The sequence below is a fragment of the Mustela lutreola genome, chromosome 2 (genome assembly GCF_030435805.1).
Source record: "Mustela lutreola isolate mMusLut2 chromosome 2, mMusLut2.pri, whole genome shotgun sequence".
Lineage (NCBI taxonomy): Eukaryota > Metazoa > Chordata > Mammalia > Carnivora > Mustelidae > Mustela > Mustela lutreola.
Genome location: NC_081291.1, coordinates 149,792,455 through 149,810,899, shown reverse-complemented (window position 1 = coordinate 149,810,899; position 18,445 = coordinate 149,792,455). Strand labels below are relative to the sequence as shown.

Sequence of the window (18,445 nt, the reverse complement as noted above, 5' to 3'; positions counted from 1 at the left end):
AAGGCAAGAGAACATCCCACAAGCCAAACTTACATATATTGTTTTCTGGATAAAATTGTACAGAGTAGCTCTAAGGCTCACTTCATCTAAATGTACGGGGGCGGGGGTGGTTAGTTTTGTTTTTTTTAATTGGGATTGCAACTATGAGCTCCACCTTGAGACATCAGGAATGGATACAGGATATAGATTAGTTTTAGGAGCACTGGACTGAGAGTTAGTGGATTTCACCCCTAGTCATTCCATCCTCTGAGGCTCAAACTATCAAATGCCTGGAGTTCACTAGGTGATACCCACCATTCTTCCGTAAATAAATAAATAAATACATTTCCTTTCTCCTCCCCTGCCTTCCTTCCTTTCTTTTTGCGAAGCACATTCTAAGTGTTGTTCTTTCCAAAGAAATCATCTAGAATTTCCAGGATTTTGGAACAACTCTTCAGAGTGTTTAGCCCGGTGTGGAGCCCTGTGCAGTGCACTTCACCTTTCACAGCCCTTATCTTCCTGAAGCTCCGAGGCTATGGCGCCGGGGTGGGGCGGGGCGGGGGGGGAGGGAGAGTACAAAATGGTACAAGACAGCAGATAATCAAATGTTGAGACGTATTCAAGGGCCTACACATCTCGTCTAGCCCAGTGCAGTAATGTGAAGTGACGAAAAAAAATAAAAAGGACACAGCGCTCTTTGCGCCGCCAACCGCGGGGCGCCGAGCAGCGGCCGGCACTACAGGGTTGGGTCAAAGGCCCCGGGACAAGAGGCCCTCGGGGCGCAGGCGCACCGGGCGGAGGCGACTGCTCCCCGGACCCCAACCTCGCCTCGTAACAGCCTCTTTAAGAAGGGGAGCCGCAGGCAGCCCGGGTGACGCTCACGTGACTCGGCTCTGAGCAACTGCTGGCGGAAGTGGTCCAGCCTCTGCGACCCGAGCGGGGTCTCCGGCGCCCTGCGGGGCGTGCAACCTGAGCGGGCACCGCCGGGCGGCCCCGGAGCCGGTGGTCGGGATGGTGCAGCTCTACAACCTGCACCCGTTCGGGTCGCAGCAGGTGGTGCCCTGCAAATTGGAGCCCGAGCGGTTCTGCGGCGGAGGACGCGACGCGCTCTTCGTGGCGGCAGGCTGCAAGGTGGAGGCATTCGCCGTGACCGGACAGGAGCTGTGCCAGCCGAGGTGCGCCTTCTCCACGCTCGGCAGGGTGCTGTGCCTGGCCTACAGCGAGGCCGGTGAGTAGCAGCGAGGCCAGGGGGAGCCCGGGTCCCCGCTTGGGGCCTCCTTCCTAGAGGACTCAGCGTCCCCCGCGGTACTCTGAGTGGGGAAGAGACTTCCCGGAACTTGCTGGAGGGTCTCGCGGGGTCTGGCTACTGATTACTAAAGGCGAGCAGAGCCGTGCGGTTGTCGTGGCAACCACAGGTGCGCGCTGGCTTCTAGGGGGCGGGGGACGCTGTCTGCTCGCTCTTACCTCGCTCGCTCGCTCGCCCGAAAGGTTCTACTCACCCAGACACTTAAAAACAAACAGTACAACTACAAAAAAACCCAAACTCAGAAGTATAGAAAATCTCACTTACAAAAGTAGGGAGATTGGTATACTGAACCCCAGATACTCCCAGCTTCACCAATCATGCCAACTTATGGCCAGTTCTTTCACATCTATACTTGTATCCACTTCTTGTCGGTTTTTGAAAGCTATATTATATGCTGGTTTTTAAATCTATGCACGTGGAACTCCGGTCATAAACTCCTCTCTCCCACCCAAAGCCTCCACTACCCATTTGCCACCGAAATGTGAAGCAGTACCAAGGAACTACTATGTGGGTATATCTCTGTTTTAGAAAAATCCAACATTTAAAAATAGGTCCTTAAGATTACAGAAGGATTTACCATAGGCTTTTTTTTTAACTGCTTAATAATGCCCTTAGAATTTGTTTCCTCCTTCTCAAGAGGGATATAAAGGCATAAACTGCAGTGTTTATGGTAGAAAAGCCCATGGTTCAGGGGCATACTAATGAAGTGGAGAGCATGAACTTGGAGGATTGGAGATCTCCTTCTAATTCCTGCTGTGTCTGCTACTGGTTGGATGTGAGTTGTAGAAACTTTTGGATCTCAGTCTCTGTTAAAAAAAAAAAAAAATTGGAATTACTAGATCAGAGATTTCCAGGCATTGGGATTTTGTGGGTCCATAAAAAACTATGGGGCTATCATCATACTTAGTATCTGACTATTCATTTTGTCCAGTAAAAATATATATTTTTAAAAGTGAAAAGCCCTGCTATTTACTCTAACCAAAGAGAAAAAAGCATTTAGTTCTAAATATCGGATATCTTTGCTTTATGAGCAACTTACTATGCTGTTATTTTTTTTCTTTTTGACTAGTGAAGACATCGACAGAAGCCTGCATTGATTCACAGATAATGTTTGAGAACCACTCATTAGATCTGTATGTTCTCTTTTAGCAGAAGATTCTGATTTTGGAATTTAGTAGAAATACTTCTCAATCATTTGTCAATATTGGTGGTTTTCCCCATCCCACCCCCCTTTTAAACATGGAAGTTCTTGCCTTCAAGAGCTCTACTGAATGGCAAACTCACCAGTCTCAAGGTGTGATGTGTATGTGTGTGTGTGAGAGAGGGAGAGAGAGAGAGAGGCAGAGACAGAGAGACAGACATATTTACATGATCTGCCCCATTCTTCCAAGCAGATAATTATTCTAGATTTGGAAGTGGCAGACATTAGGTGAACCTCTAGTTTTCTTCCCCATCAGTAGAAGTGATTGTTGGGATCCTTGATATCACTACCTGTGCTTCGGAATCACCTGGGGGAGCTTGAAAATATGCTAATGCCTGGACCACAACCACAGAGAAACTGTCGGTTTCCTGGGGTATGCCCCAGCATTGGGGTGAGTCTGATATTTAGCCAAGATTCAGAACCACTGACCTAGTGCCATACTGGTTCCTGTAGGCAGTAAGTAGCATGGTAACCTTATTAATGAGGCCTTAAAAACAAAGACTTCTTATAATCAAGTTGGCTGTCCTCAAGAAAGTTCAGGAGTCATGTGCTATGGCATTAGCATGAGTCAGACAGCTCAAGGGTAACTCTGAGTCCTCAGCTTGAAGACTGGGTATAACCCCTGGGTACAGCTTCTATTAACCCACACATAGCTGACTCCTAGCTATGCTGATAGCCAGATAACTTGTCTTCCACTTCTCAGCTAGCTTTTTCTTTGGTCTCTTTCCTCCCATCCACAGTAATTTAGACATAGGGATTCTGGCTCTATGAGCCCAATGTCTTTCTCTGTAATAAATCTCCCCCTGTCAGAAACAGAATGAATCTTATATCAGTCATTTATATTTACTGTAACTGCTTTGCAAGTCTCTTACCCAAGTAGAAAATACTTCCTTTCCTCTCCTTTCTTTTTTCTTTTCTCTTTTCTTTTAAGATTTTATTTATTTATTTATTTATTTATTTGAGAGAGAGAGCCTGAGAGAACAAGTGGGAGGAGGGGCAGAGGGAGAAGCAGACTCATCCCAAAGGCAGATGCTTAACTGACTGAGCCACTCAGGCGCCCGATATTTTCATTTTTTAAAATCTCTAATTAGCAGGATGCTATTCTCCTTTATAAAATTTGGAGGCGTTAGGGAGAAAGAAAGTAGGTAGAAATTTTGAAGGATAGAGGGCTCTAACATTATCATCAGTAATGGAAAATTCATTTAGGCTTTGTGTGTGAAGTAAGGAAAAGGAGACCTGAGAACTCACTGCTCTCAAAGGAGAAAGACCTGGTGGCCAGGGTTGAGTGCAGTGTGGAGAGCTCTGGTACAGGACATTTGTTTATGGGGTTTCTGAAGGTGGTTGGGCTAGGAGGACAAGACCACATGGCTGTTTTTTTTGTTTTGTTTTGTTTTGTTTTGTTTTTAAAGATTTTATTTATTTATTTGACAGGCAGAGATCACAAGTAGGCAGAGAGGCAGACAGAGAGAGAGGAAGAAGCAGGCTCAATCCCAGGACCCTGGGACCATGACCTGAGCTGAAGGCAGAGGCTTTAACCCATTGAGCCACCCAGGCGCCCCTAGCACAAGAGTCTTAAGTGACTCTGTCTATTACATCCCCCCAAACCCTACTGTCTTCTTTACTTTTCTAGAGCCATAAAACATATTTTGAATGCGTTGCATATTATTTCTACCTTCTGATGTTAGTTTTGTCATAGGAGCAACCTTTTCCTTTAACTGGTATTAGTGTTAGCCAGGTTTATGATCTTGCTGTATAAAAGGAAGTTTATTATTTTAAAAAATCAATAATCTCAGTTTAAGAATAAATATGAGAATGATTTTTAAATTTACTTAATGAAGACAGAAGCTGTTGGAAAGTAAGTAGAATAAAGCCCTGACCATATATATAATGCTTAAAAAAAATTTATAAGTCGGTCAGAAGAAGACAAATACCATATGGTTTTTTTACATGTAAAATCTAAAAAATTAAAAACAAAAACTAATGGTTGCAAGAGGTGAGATGGGAGCAGTGGGAGAAATAGGTGAACTGTTGTTTTTTTTTGTTTGTTTGTTTAAATAAATTAAGAAATTTTTAAAGTTTCTTTCATAAAGAGCTATTAACCTCCAGAAGAGGTTAATAGAACCTCCATAAAGAGAACCTCCATAAAGAGCCATAACCTCTGGAATCCTCTAGACTTATATCTCCTTTTTAACATTTTGAGAAATAGCATAATTGGGGAATGAGCATCAGCTTTCCAACTAACCAGATCCAGGTTTAAGTCCCAGCTCTATCTTGTTGGCTGTGTTGCCTTAGGCAAGTTACCTAGCTTGTCTGAGCCTCAGATTCCTGATCTATAACATGGAGAATGAGATAATATCTTGAAGGTTTGTTGTGAAGATTAACAGAGAGAATTCTAAATCTCTGACCATAATACTTGTCAGGTAAACACACTTACTTTAGCAAATTCTAGTGCATCGTTATAAAACTAATCTGAAAACATACAAGGCACTATTTACAGTTTGTAGATTATATATATTAAATGATAAATAGCCTTTATCAGTGAAATAGGTATATGTTTATAAATGGATGAAAAATATTTTACTTAACCAAACAAATATTCTTAGTTTTAAAAATTCATTTACTAATTTGAATATGGCACCAAAGCATGGGCAACAAAAGAATAAAGTATATTGGATGTCATCAAAATTAAAAACCTTCATACATCTATAAAAGACACTAAGACATTAACAACAGATTGAATGGGCAATCCACAGAAGGGGAGAAAATGCTTGCAAAGCATATATCCAATAAGAGATTAATATCCGGAATATATAAAGAACTCGTATAACTCAACAACAACAAAAGCCTCTTCAAAATGGGGCAAATAGACATTTCTTCAAATGGCCAACAAGCACATGAAAAGATGCTTAACATCACTAATGACCAGGGAAATGCAAACCAAGCCCATAATGAGATACCATTTCATACCCATTAGGATGGCTATTATTTACAAGAAGAAAGAAAATAGCAAACATTGGTGGAGAAATTGGAAACCCTGCGTACTGCAGGAATGTAAAATGATAGAGCTGCTGTGGAAAACAGTACGGTGGTCCTCAAAAATTAATTACCATATGATCCAGCAGTTTCACTCTTGGAAGTCTATAAACAAAGCAAGGGCTTGTGCAGATATTCGTACATCTTTGTACAAATTTTTTTTAATTTACATTTTTTTAAAAGATTTTATTCATCCATTTGACAGACAGAGATCACAAGTAGGCAGAGAGACAGGCAGAGGGAGGAAGGGAAGCAGGCTCCCTGCTGAGCAGAACACCCTATGCGCTAGCTCGGGTCTTGTTCCCAGGACCCTGGGATCATGACCTGAGCGAAGGCAGAGGCCTAACCCACTGAGCCACCCAGGCACTCCCCATGTACAAATTTTTTAAATGAGGGCCAAGAAGTGGAAGCACCCCAATGTCCCTTAGCTGAAGAAAAGATAAACAAAATGTGGCATAAGCATCTCTGTACCCATGTTCGTTGCAGCATTATTAATAATAGCCAAGACATGAAAACAACCAAAGTGTCCTTAAACATGAATAAATAAAATGTGGTATATACATAAAATCGAATATTATTGAGCCTTAAAAAGGAAGGAGATCCTGAGACATGTTACAACACAGATGAGCCTGGAAGACATTATGCTAAGTGAAATAAGCCAGACAGAAAAGAAGAAATATTGTATGATTCAGTTTATATGAGGTATCTAGAGTGGGTGAATTCATAGAGACAGAACCTGGAATGGTCATTGCCAGAGCCTGGGGGTGGGGGAGTTGAGGAGTTCTTGTTTAAGGGATACAGTGCTTTGAGGAAGATGAAAAAGTTCTAGAGAGGGATGATGGTGATTCAGGAACAGCAATAAGAATATACTTCAGACTATTGAACTGTATTCTCAAAAATGGTGAAAATGGTAAAATTTTACATTATGTATATTTTATCACAATAAAAATTTTAAAAAAATTATTTACTGAGGAAATTTTAGGAAGATAGAAGGCAGCAAGGGATCTTTTGACCTGACTCCATCCAAACTGCTTCTCTGGAACAGAGTGAGCAAATTCATGGAGCCTGTAGGGTACAGTTAGGTGTTTTGCCACGATATCCAGGGAATGAACAGGAGCAACTCCATTTCTGTGGTATCAAAGGGACCAGCATCAAGAGAAGGTGGCTTTCTGGAAAGCTGGCTCATTTCGGACAAGGAGGGAACCTGGCCAGCCCAGAGAGTGTTTGTGGAAAAGGGACTGACTGCCTGCTTGCTGCATTAGTATATGGGAAGTCATTATGCTGACAGCTTGGTGTTTCAGTTTCAGTTCATTGGAAAAGGGCTTATTTATAGCAAATAATGTTGGTAAACAGTGTGTTCTACATTTGAAAAAAAACCTTCTTACCTTTCCGTCAAAGTCTAAACATGAAGAATTTAAATAAAAAAGCCACTAAAATAGAATATGTAAGAGTATATTTATATAATTTGGAGGGCATAGAATACTGTCTAAGCCAATTAGGAAACCCAGAGGCCAAGGAGCAAACGATATTATGTCTGACTATATGCATATCTGACTCTTTTACTATGGTAAAAGATGCCATAAGCGAAATCAAATGTCAGAGAATAGATTACCAAAAACAATTTGCTATTCATGACCAAACAAAGATTAATATCACTTTTACCCGGAGAGCTGCTATTTCTTATAAGAAAACAAGTCAAACATCCTAATAAAGTAGATACTTGCAGAAGAGAACTCATACATAGTTGATAAACATGGGAAAAGATGGCCAGCTTTAGAAATGGTCTGGAAAATATGTATTATAATAATCATAGTTGTTTCCCCATCACACTGAGTCAGTGCTAGTGAGGATATGGGGAAATGAGCATGTTCAAACAGTTCTGCTGGTAACATGAGTTCCTATTATGTAATTGTGATAGAATCTGGCAATATCTTTTTTTTTTAAGATTTTGTTTATTTATTTGACACAGAGAGAGTGAGAGTGGGAACACAAGCAGGGGGAGTGGGAGAGGGAGAAGCAGGCTTCCCAATGAGCAGGGAGCCTGATGCAGGGCTCCATCCCAGGACCCTGGGAACATGACCTGAGCTGCATGAAGGCAGACACCCAACGACTGAACCACCCAGGCACCCCAGATTCTGGCAATATCTTGAGATTTAAAACATACCTGCCTTTTGGCCCAACATTTTTCACTTTTGGGATTCTATGCCATTGAAACAAACCTCTAGAAGATAAATACATAGGTATAGTATTATTACAGCATGAAGTATAGTGGCAAAAAAACCTGAATATATATTAATAGGGGAATTGTTGAATAAATTATGGCACATAGGATACATAGGATATGCAGATAATTTTCAATAAAACAATGTTAGATACCCATGTATTGACTTGGCGAGTTAAGATTTATTAGTAATTTTTTGAAGTTGTAAATTGTTAAATATTTTCAGTGTGATTCCATTTTGGTGGGGAAAAAAAGACAAAACACTAGTCTACAGTCCATGTTTATATGAGAGAAAGGTATAAGGGCCCATAACGAGCTCTGTGTTGTTAACGCTGGCTCCTCACGAATCGGACTGCAGGAAAAAGATTATGCTTTTCATCTGGCATCTCTTCACAGCTTTTGATTTCTCACAACAGAGAGTAACCATAAAATTATAATTTAAACAATATAATAAAATCAACAAGTAAGGTAAAATTAACTTGGATTTAAGTTTCATTTACTTTGTATAGCTTTAGGCTACTTCTCAGAGTTGACATGAAGGTGCGACTTGTGGGAAGAGGGGTTTCAGAGCTGCAGGAAACACTCAGGGCTAATATAAGGAATATGTACAATTTCTGTGTAAGCTGCATGAATAATTAATAGATTATCTTAAGATATGATGGGGAGAGATTTATTTTGGAGCCTAAATGCCTAATGTCAGTTAAAAATATACCTAAGATCCTATTAATTAGGGTTTTGTTCTCGTCAGTCTTCAATTCAGCCAGTCACATTAGGATTCACTAATAGTTCCTTTTCATGGCACACAGTAAGTGGTTATTTCTAATGAAAAATTCTTAGTATACTCTATTTCATTCTCAGGAGACTATTTGGCAACAATTGAGGAGAAAAACAAAGCTACTTTTCTACGTGCCTATGTGAACTGGAGAAGTAAAAGGACTGAAAACTGTCGCGTGTGTATCCGAATGGTTGGACACAATGTGGAGGCACCTTTCAGTGAAACCTACAAAGACCAGATGTCTATCGTTGAAATGCCGCTTTCTGAGGCCCCCTTGTGCATCTCCTGTTGTCCAGTGAAAGGAGACCTTCTTGTTGGTTGCTCCAATAAGTTAGTCTTATTTAGTTTGAAGTATCAGATCATTAATGAAGAATTCTCAATATTGGACTTTGAACGTTCTTTAATTATACACATAGATAATATCATTCCTGTTGAAATTTCTTTTTGTGTTGGTTATGTTGCTCTCATGTCAGACTTAGAAGTCTTAATACTAAAACTGGAGTCAGACCCTAAAAATGGAGAGAGTGTTAACCACCAGCCACATAAGACCAACAATTCAATGAAACAGACAGAAGGTAAATAATGAATTTAGGTTGCTTTCTTATCTTAGATGTAGAGAAAATCCTTACTTCTGGCAATCTCTGAGGGGTGATTGTGTGTGTGTGTGTGTATAGTATGTGCGTATATGTACACTTATGTGTATATATCACCAAGCCACATTATTTGTAGATTCAGTTATTCCTGATACATGGGATTTGGGTTTATGTACTCTGTAGCATGTCAGTGTGTTTCAGCATATACTCGTCAATAGAAATAATGGAAGAGCTAGGACGAGTTTCTAGCCCCAGTTCTCAGAAGTTGAATGGTCTTGGGTTAGGAATACCATCTCTCTGAGTTTCTTTTTTTTATTTTTTAAGATTTCATTTATTTATTAGACAGAGATGGAGAGATCACAAGCAGGCAGAGAGGCAGGCAGAGAGAGAGGGGAAGCAGGCTCCCCATTGAGCAGAGAGCCCCATGCGGGGCTCAATCCCAGGACCCTGGGATCATGACCTGAGCCGAAGACAGAGGCTTTAACCCACTGAGTCACCCAGGTGCCCCAATCTCTCTGAGTTTCAACTTCCTCATGTAAAAAATTGGGATGGTAATATCCTGTTGTACTTTATTAGTTGTGAGGAAAAAATGAGGATGGGCCAAGGCTTTTCAAAACCATAGTGCCTTGCAAATATATGAGATGTCTGTGTGTGAATAAATAAAATTACCATATGTTTATTTAATTGGTCTGGGGTATTGTGAAATTTAATTTTCATTCAAGTAGTACTTGGAGTTATTAAATTCTTTTCTCAAATTTTATATTTTAAGATGTCAACAATGAAACTTTGCAGCTTGAGTCAGATGACTTTGTTATCTGTCAAAAGCCCATGGAACTTCTCGGGGAAAAAAGTAGCCAATCTGGAATATCTGTTACACTGGAGTCCACTGGATTAGCTGATGAAAAAACAAACTATTACCATGTTCAGCATCTGCTCTATAAGTATTACAACGCTTTTCACTCACTAGCCTTTAAGATCTATTTACCTGCATAGAAGTACATGGAAATTAGATCTCTTCCTCTTTCTTTCTCTTTTTAAACTCGCAGACGTTTTGCTCCTGATATTTCCTCCTATGTCTTTTCTGATGACATCAAGTTACATTCACTTCAGCTGCTACCCATTTACCAAACAGGTAAGTAAGGATCGCATTTCTACAGTGCAGTGAGTTGAAAAGGCTCTGGCCTGGGAAGGGAGACTGATAATGGCGAATACATTAGGTTCTTCTGCTGAGTCTCCCTTTGCCCTTGGACAGGTTCTGTGGTGAATAATGCCAAGTTCTTTAGCAAATAATGCTAAATATTGCTCCTGTGAGCACTAGAAAGGGAAGTTGTGTCTACTTAGGAGAAGCCATGGAGAGGACATGACAGGCAAAACACATTTCTCTTTTTTGAAATGGTTACTTGGCCCGAAAAGGGAAATTGGAGCCTTGTCCTAGCTGGGGGTTTTTAGCTGGGTATGTGACAAAGCTTTGTTTGATGGTCTTGCGAGCAAGGTGGGAAAATGTTGACTGAATGGGAAGTTCATTCAGAGCAGTGGTTTTCAACCTTGTTGCACATTGGGCTTACTTGGATGCTTTAAGAAATACTGATGCCCAGGTTTTACATATTGGAGATTCTGACTTAATTAATCAACTACAGTGCCTGGGCATCATTAGTTTTTTAAATGTTCCCCTGGAACCAGTGGGCAGCCAAGACTGAGAATTTGCCATTAGGTTCTGTACTTAGTCCTGGCCTGCCTAACATCTTTAGATAAAGATAAACCTCCCTTATTTTTTTATTTCTTTTTGTAGACATTTATTACCTAGTATTTTGGGTGTTGTGCTGAATGCTAGGGAACCAATAATGAGGAAAGTAGGCAAAGTACTTGCACTCGTGGAGCTTATTGTCTTGGCGTGGGGGAAGCAGACATTAATCAAATAATTATTTGATTATTATCAACGAGTATATAATTACATACTGAAATGAGTGCTCTGTGGGAAAAGAACCCTACCTTGAGAGCCTATAGCAAAGATACTAACCTCATTTAGGGGTCAAGAAAGGCTTCCTAGGAAAGAGGATCTGAAGAGTGAATCAGTGCTGATTTGGAAATATGGTTGGGTGCAGAGGAAGCAACAAAGGTGATTTGGTAGAGAGAGAATCTTATGTTTGAGGAACTGAGAGAAGCAAGACTGAGAGGTAGAGCTAGGCAGAGAGGGTCGTGAGGCAAAGTTGGAGACCAGAGAGGGCCCAGAGCCAGGTTAGGGGGTCAACTACTAATGGCTTCTTCCTTTCTCTCTCTTTGCAGTAGCAATGTGCTGGACTAATACCGTAGAATTTCCCATAATCTGAATTTTGCTAATTGAGTCCCCACAGTGTCATTTAACATGTTCCTGTATCTCCTATATTTCCCTGTGACTTGGTAGTTTGATCTAAAGCCATACTGTTCACTTTGGTAGCCATTACCTACCAGCTCTTGTTCAGCACTTGAAGTGTGACTAATCTAAATTGAAATACATTGTTAAGGGTAAAATTCCCACCATTTAAAAAATTTTTTTATAGAATTTATTTATTCATTTGACAGACAGAGATCACAAGGAGGCAGAGAGGCAGGCAGAGAGAGAGGGGGAAACATGCTCCCTGCTGAGCAGAGAGCCTGATGCAGGGCTCGATCCCAGGACCCTGGGATCATGACCTGAGCTGAAGACAGAGGCTTTCACTGAGCCACCCAGGTGCCCCATATTTTGAAGAGTTAGTACAGATATATATATATATATATAAGAGATCTCATTAATTTTTTTATTGACTGCTTGTTGAAATGGTAATAGGGATATATTGGGTGAATACAATATACTATGAAAATTTTGCCTGTTTCTCTTTACTTTTCAAAATGTGATTACTAAAAAACTTGAAATTACATATGTGGCTCATGTTATATTTCTGTCAACAATGCTGGTCTAGACTAAGTCTTGATTAGATGCCGATGGTGGAGATGATTATGAAGATGATGATTTGGTAGCACAAGTAGTGCTGACTTCTGTTGGAAGGTACTGACTCTTTTGGTGACTCTTCTTGTGATGATTATTACCTAAATCTGTTAATTTATTAGGGGTTGCAAAAGGTGATATTTTAATTATATCACTCCCTTTTCATTTCCTACCGGCATTCTTCTATAAAGAGCAGTTTTCCCTAAACAACTCTTTGGTTATCCCCTGATAGACTCTTTTCCTTAGAAAAGTTAAGATATCGATTTCCTTTATTTACTGATTTCATGGGTTCCCCCCCCCCATTTTTTTCATGCAGGTTCCCTTACTTCTGATAGAAAAAATTTGTCTCAGGAAAAAGAGTTGCTGAGTCTCTTCTGTTTCTTCTCATTACCTCACGTGGGCTATCTCTACATGGTTGTCAAATCTGTTGAATTAATGTCAGTTTACCAGTATCCTGAGAAGTCTCAGCAGGCAGTGCTTACACCACAATTTTTGCATGTCATCGCAAGGTATGTTATAGTGTTACTTGCTGGACCTGGAGTCACTTATTCTGCATATTCTTGGGTTGCTTCTTAAATCAGAGAATTTAAGAATGTATGGGGGTGCCTGGGTGGATCAATCGTTTAAGCCTCTACCTTTGGCTCAGGTCATGATCCCAGGGCCCTGGGATAGAATCCCCCTTTGGGCTCCCTGCTCAGCGGGGAGCCTGCTTCTCCCTCTCCCTCTGCCTCTCCCCCCCAGCTTATGCTCTCACTCACTCTATGACAAATGAATAAATAAAATCTTTAACAAAATAAATTAGAATTGTATGAACTGATATATAGTGTTATAAATTAACGGGGTATATTTGTCTTTTGATGGCCCATACCTACCTTTTATTTTCTTTCTTTTTTTTTTTTTTTAAAGATTTTTATTTATTTGACACAGAGAGAGAGATCACAAGTAGGCAGAGAGGCAGGCAGAGAGAGGGGGGCAGTCAGGCTCTCCGGTGAGCAGAGAGCCTGATATAGGGCTAGATCCCAGGACTCTGAGATCATGACCTAAGCCAAAGGCAGAGGCTCAACCCACTGAGCCACCCAGGTGCCCCCATACCTATCTTTTCAATGTCAAAGATTTAGATTCTGGTTTTGCCTTTGTTTTATTTTCTTAGATTGGATAGGGGTCTTTGTGAGGAAAACTTTTATAGGGAATTTTAATGAAAAGTCAGTGGAGCCAGTCAGGACATCTCTGGATTTCTTTTTAGATTTTTAAATTATTTTCTCGGCTGCCCTATCATTTCTGTGTGAGTTGAGTTTTTTCATAATGGTTTAGAACTGTGAAGGAGCCAGAAAGACTACCCTCTGATTAGTACAAATGGGGAAATAAACCAGAGGTTGGGATTGGCAAGGTCATGTGGCTAATTGGAGGCAGATGCCTTTTGAGTTGCCTTACCCTAATATGCTGGCATGTAACTTGGGTTCCTGAGTAGGATTTTAATCTCACTTCCTTTTATCTCAGCCCTAACCAATGCTTCTGGTTCTGTTTCCTGTTTTTTGAGCTTTGGTTATGTGCAAGACACTGCATTGGGCCCTCTGGCCAAGCACTTTGAATAAGGTACACCATCTGCTTTCTAAAGCAACAACGTGAAATAAGGCCAGAGATGCAGACAGGGGGCACAGACACTAGGGGATTTGTGACAAATATCTTTAGACTTCGTGAAAGTGATGTAGGCACTTTGAGGAGAGAAATTACTTCTGTCTGAGTCATACAGGGAAGTTTTTTGTGCTTGGAGTGAGAAAAGCTAGTTAGAATCTAGAGATGTAGATTAGAAGAGAAGGGCATTATAGATAGAGTGAAGACTATAAACAAAGGCTATGTCTAGTATTGTAGGAGCATCTAATAACTAATTTCAGAGGGCAGTGATTTTTAAATTTTTCCACCTGAGTGGTAGTATCAGTAACTACAGCAGGTGCTAGAGTATACTCAGACATCATAATATTCCCCTGAAGATTCGCCACTCACTCATCATGTAGTTGCTGCCCTCTCCTCCTGTTTGGTGTAGGGAGAAATGCTATTTATTATGTGTTTCCTAAGTGAACACTGTGGAAGTAGCTAGTCTCAGTTTCTGTGTTGTATATAGTGATGTTCTTTAACTATGAAGAAGCTGAAATGCAGAGAAGTGGTACAAATGATGCTTGGGAGAGAGCTCAAGGCTTTGAATTTTAAGGACTTTAAGTTTTTGATAACAGTGATATGATAAGAGCATTCATTTAGGAAAATTAGTTGTAGCTTTTATGCAGGATGGATTAAACACAGGTAAATCAGGTATTGAAATGGTTCAGGGAAGGATAACCAGGGCCTACAGCAGTGAGAGGATGAGGAAGAATGGTTGGAAGAGGCTTCGGCAAGAGAAAGTCAGACTTCTTGTCTGTCGGGATGGTGGGAATGGCGGAGGCATGAGGAAACCCCGCCTGAGTGTTGAGGCTGCTTTTATGAAAGTAGAGGCTGGCAAAGTGTGGGGCGAAAGAGAAGTTTGGTTTATGAATTTGAGGCGCTTAGGGAGTATCAAGAGGAAATGTTATGTAGGCTTTTGGACACAGAACTGAAGATCAGAAAAGAAAGGGAAACGTAGATGCTTTATTACCATCAAGAAAGAGCTGACTGTCCAAATAGAGAGCATGGCCCCAAGAGTGTATAGCAGAGAAAAGTAGTTGGAAAACTAAACTCTGGTGAAGGTCATGTTTAGGAGAGGAGAGAAAGAACAAAAGGATTTTCAAGAATGCAAAAGAACCTAAGGAACTACATACAGCATCTTAGAAACCAAGGAAAAACTAGAAGGAGAAAGAGTAAAGTTTTAATTTCTCTCCCAAAATATTGATGCAAAAGTCTATTAATTTTTTCTCTGATTGCATAGATGTAAAGGACACTGAGAATTTAGTGATTTGATTCCCTAAACTTATTCCCCCCTCTTTCTTAAATATAAGTCATGATTTAGTTTAGAATGTAGAGTCCTGAAAACACAGTTATGGTGATTTGAAGAGACTGTATTTTGCCTGTCTCCAGGTAAGAAATTATTGAAGCTTTTCTTAATATCAGCACCAGAATACATTCTGACACCCTTAACTTGACCATGGAAGCACTAGACATTAGAATAGCAGTTGCTATATGTAAATTCAGATTCTTAATAAAGATCCTCACCCCTATTTTAAAAATCCTATATTTGTTGAACTTTTTGCATATTATTTTACCCAGTAAATACATGTTTTAGAAATATCCTGACCTGTAAGTTTGTCTTGAAAAGTTCCTTAGAGGCTGGTATTTTAAAAAAAAAAAAAAAAAAAAAAAAAAAAAGGAAATTTTTTTTTTGAAGAATCTAAGAACAATATAAAATCATGTAAAATGTCATCCTTATAGAAATACTTAAATAGGAAAGTCCCCCCTCCCCTCCCCCACTAATAATCCTAGTCCTCCGAGTTCACCATGTCAACAATTGGCGTATATTTAGGGCACTTGGGTGGCTCAGTTGGTTAAGCCTCTGCCTTCAGCTCAGGGTATGCTCCCAGGATTCTGGGATCAAGCCCCACATCGGGCTCCTTGCTCAGCAGAGAGTCTGCTTCTCCCTTTCCTTCTGCCCCTCCCTCTGCTTGTACTCTCTCTCACCCTCTCTCTCTCTCAAATAAATCAAATCTTTAAAAAGAACAATGGGTGTATATTCACCCAACTTATTTTAAAAAACAGTGCACTTACTACTATGATTGGTTTTATAGAAGTGGGTCATATGACATCCACCATTCAGCACCTTGCTTTTTCACTTAGCAGCGTATCTTGGGCATCTTTTCATGCCAGCACACTTCAGTTCACTTTATTCTTCTCTTGTACTGCTGCTTAGTATTTTAGCAATAGCCAGCAGCTGGGTTACTGTAGGTGGAAGTGAGTCAGAGGACCAGTTTTTTAACCTCTGGAATCTGCTACTCATTTATCTTTATGGTCATAGCTACTCTTACCTGTCTTTGCATAGGTGCTTTTTTGCTTCTCACCATCTCAAAGTCCCTTCTATTCATTTTTACTTTCTGGTGCTAACTCTCTATTCTAGATTTCTAAGTGGTGGTTCTATTGTTCTAGCGATTATCATGACTCTAGAGGTCATGTCCTAGAATGTTGTGGAATGGACAGAGATGGCAATGAGCTGAGGCTGCAGTGGAAACCCCCCAAAGCAGAGAAAAAACCCCCTGAGTGATACATCGTACCTACATTGTGCAAAGTCTCCCAACTGTGGAAATATCAGAATGCCTTCCTTATAAAGAAGGATTTCTTCTATTTTTTTAAAAAAGATTTCATTTATTTATTTATTTATTTGAGAGCGAGAGCTCAGGTGTGCACACACAAGTTGTGGGGAGGGGCAGAAGGAGAGGAAGAAGCAGACTCCTTATTGAGTGGGGAGCCTGCTGCTGGGGTGGGGGTGGGGGGCATCCACCCCAAGGCCCTGGAATCATTACTAAGCTGAAGGCAGACGCTTAACCTGGGAAGCCACCTAGGCACCCTGAAAGCAGACTCTTAACTGACTGTGCCAAGAAGTATTTCTTCTAGGGGTGCCTGGGTGGCTCAGTGGGTTATGCCTCTACCTTCGGCTCAGGTCATGATCTCTGGGTCCTAGGATGGAGCACCTCATTGGGCTCTCTGCTCAGCAGGGAGCCTGCTTCCCCCCTCTCTGCCTGCCTCTCTGCCTACTTGTGATCTCTGTCTGTCAAATAAATAAAATCTTAAAAAAAAAAAAAGAAGTATTTCTTCTATTATAAGATCAGTGCTAGGTTTGCTTTATTTCAACATAGTTCATTTTTAATTCTCCAACTTTTTAATTTGTTTTTATTATTCCTGTGGGGGAAAAATTATTCCCGTGAACCTGCTATAAGATGGGTTTTGTAGCAATTTCTAAGTTAACTATTTTTATTATTTTTTAAGAGATTTTATTTATTTATTTGACAGGCAGAGATCACAAGTAGGCAGAGAGGTAGGCAGAGAGAGAGAGAGGAGGAAGCAGGCTCCCTGCAGAGCAGAGAGCCTGATGAGGGGCTCCATCCCAGGACCCTGAGATCATGACTTGAGCCGAGGGCAGAGGCTTTAACCCACTGAGCCACCCAGGTGCCCAGTTAACTGTTTTTAATGTCTATATTGGAGTGTTGATTTATCCACTAGTCACCAGGCATCTATTGTGCCCTGACTGTGCGGTCTCTAGGTCATTTTACAGTGCAGAAGCAGCCTGAGGTTGTAGAAAGAGCTAGAGGAGTGTGAGGAGTAAGAAGACCTGGGGTCTAATTAGGCTCCATCCTCCAGAGATGTCTTAGACCAGTCATAAGACTTCCATGCCCTCAGTTTTAAAACAAGCTTCTGGAGTGGATAATTCTCAAGACTCCTTCAGCTAGTCTATAATTTTCAGTTCTACCATCAGATATGTGTTTGCATAATCTAAGTATGTTATCCAGCCTGATCTAGGCTCAAATACATCCTGAGATGAGTGGGATAGAGATAGTAGTCAGGAACTTGTGTTCTAATCTTGACTTCGATAGTCACCTCTTTGTATCTTGGGCTTTGGGAAGCTCCTTGGGACATCGTTTTGTCTGTAAAATGAGATATTGACCCACATGCATGGTTCTTAATGAGGCATGTACAACAGAGCCACACATAGAGCTTTGTAGAATTATACATGTCTAGATTCAGCTCTTAGAGATCATGGTTCAGTAGGGCTGAGGTAGGGACTATGGGGACCACTTTATGGGGATTCGGAGGTGCTCTCTTTGTTAAAAAGCAGACTAATCGTCAAATGCTGGGGGGTCTTCCCTACCCACCATTACTCTGTTTGCTTGTGTGAACTCCTCCCAACTATGGGCATGTTGATTATTGGCCTCTACTCTGCTCAGTTGTGTCTCTCCTGTTCCTTAGCAACAACCTACAGTGTTTCACAGTGCGGTGCAGTGCGGCAGCAGCTCGTGAGGAGGATCCATACGTGGACACCACCCTGAAGGTTAGAACTGGTTTTAGATGACAGTAAAGTCTTATGATCAAAAAGGGGTACAGGAATGCTTACAGCTTTGCTCTTGGGTCTAAACTGATGATTGTTAGAGGTCTGAAGGTCTTGTTTATCAAAGCAGAACTTTTGGACATAAAGTAGTAAGCATTTTGTGACACTTTTTAAGATTACTTTGAAAACATTTCACTAAGAATTTAGGTGAAGGGCAAAGTTTTTAAAATTTGGTAAAGAATATGTGCAGGGTAATTTCAGAGAGAGTACTTTACAACTATGGTATACTACAATTTTATTCTTTTTTAATGGGAATACTGGTGACAGTTGTATATAGCTATTAACAAAGCACTAGAGAACTCTGTGTGTTCAAGGACACA

The 18,445-nt window shown here is 40.7% G+C and overlaps 1 protein-coding gene across 9 annotated transcripts in view; it reads left to right on the top strand.

Moving 5' to 3' along the window:
• The first annotated feature begins 766 nt into the window (after positions 1-766).
• HPS3 (HPS3 biogenesis of lysosomal organelles complex 2 subunit 1) overlaps positions 767-18,445 on the top strand; it is a 39,027-nt gene continuing 21,348 nt past the window's right edge. For 2 of the 9 annotated variants that reach the window (XR_009351089.1, XR_009351088.1), the window contains exons 1-6: positions 767-1,207; positions 8,599-9,090; positions 9,878-10,049; positions 10,155-10,240; positions 12,387-12,579; positions 17,987-18,068. Coding sequence is in view for 5 of the 9 variants with exons in the window: in XM_059163818.1 (XP_059019801.1) it covers positions 991-1,207; positions 8,599-9,090; positions 9,878-10,049; positions 10,155-10,240; positions 12,387-12,579; positions 17,987-18,068 (1,242 nt within the window). In the remaining 4 variants the exon portion in view is untranslated. The remainder of the gene's footprint in view (positions 1,208-8,598; positions 9,091-9,877; positions 10,050-10,154; positions 10,241-12,386; positions 12,580-17,986; positions 18,069-18,445) is intronic. The other 7 variants (XM_059163818.1, XM_059163816.1, XR_009351087.1 and 4 more) reach the window with 6 other exon arrangements.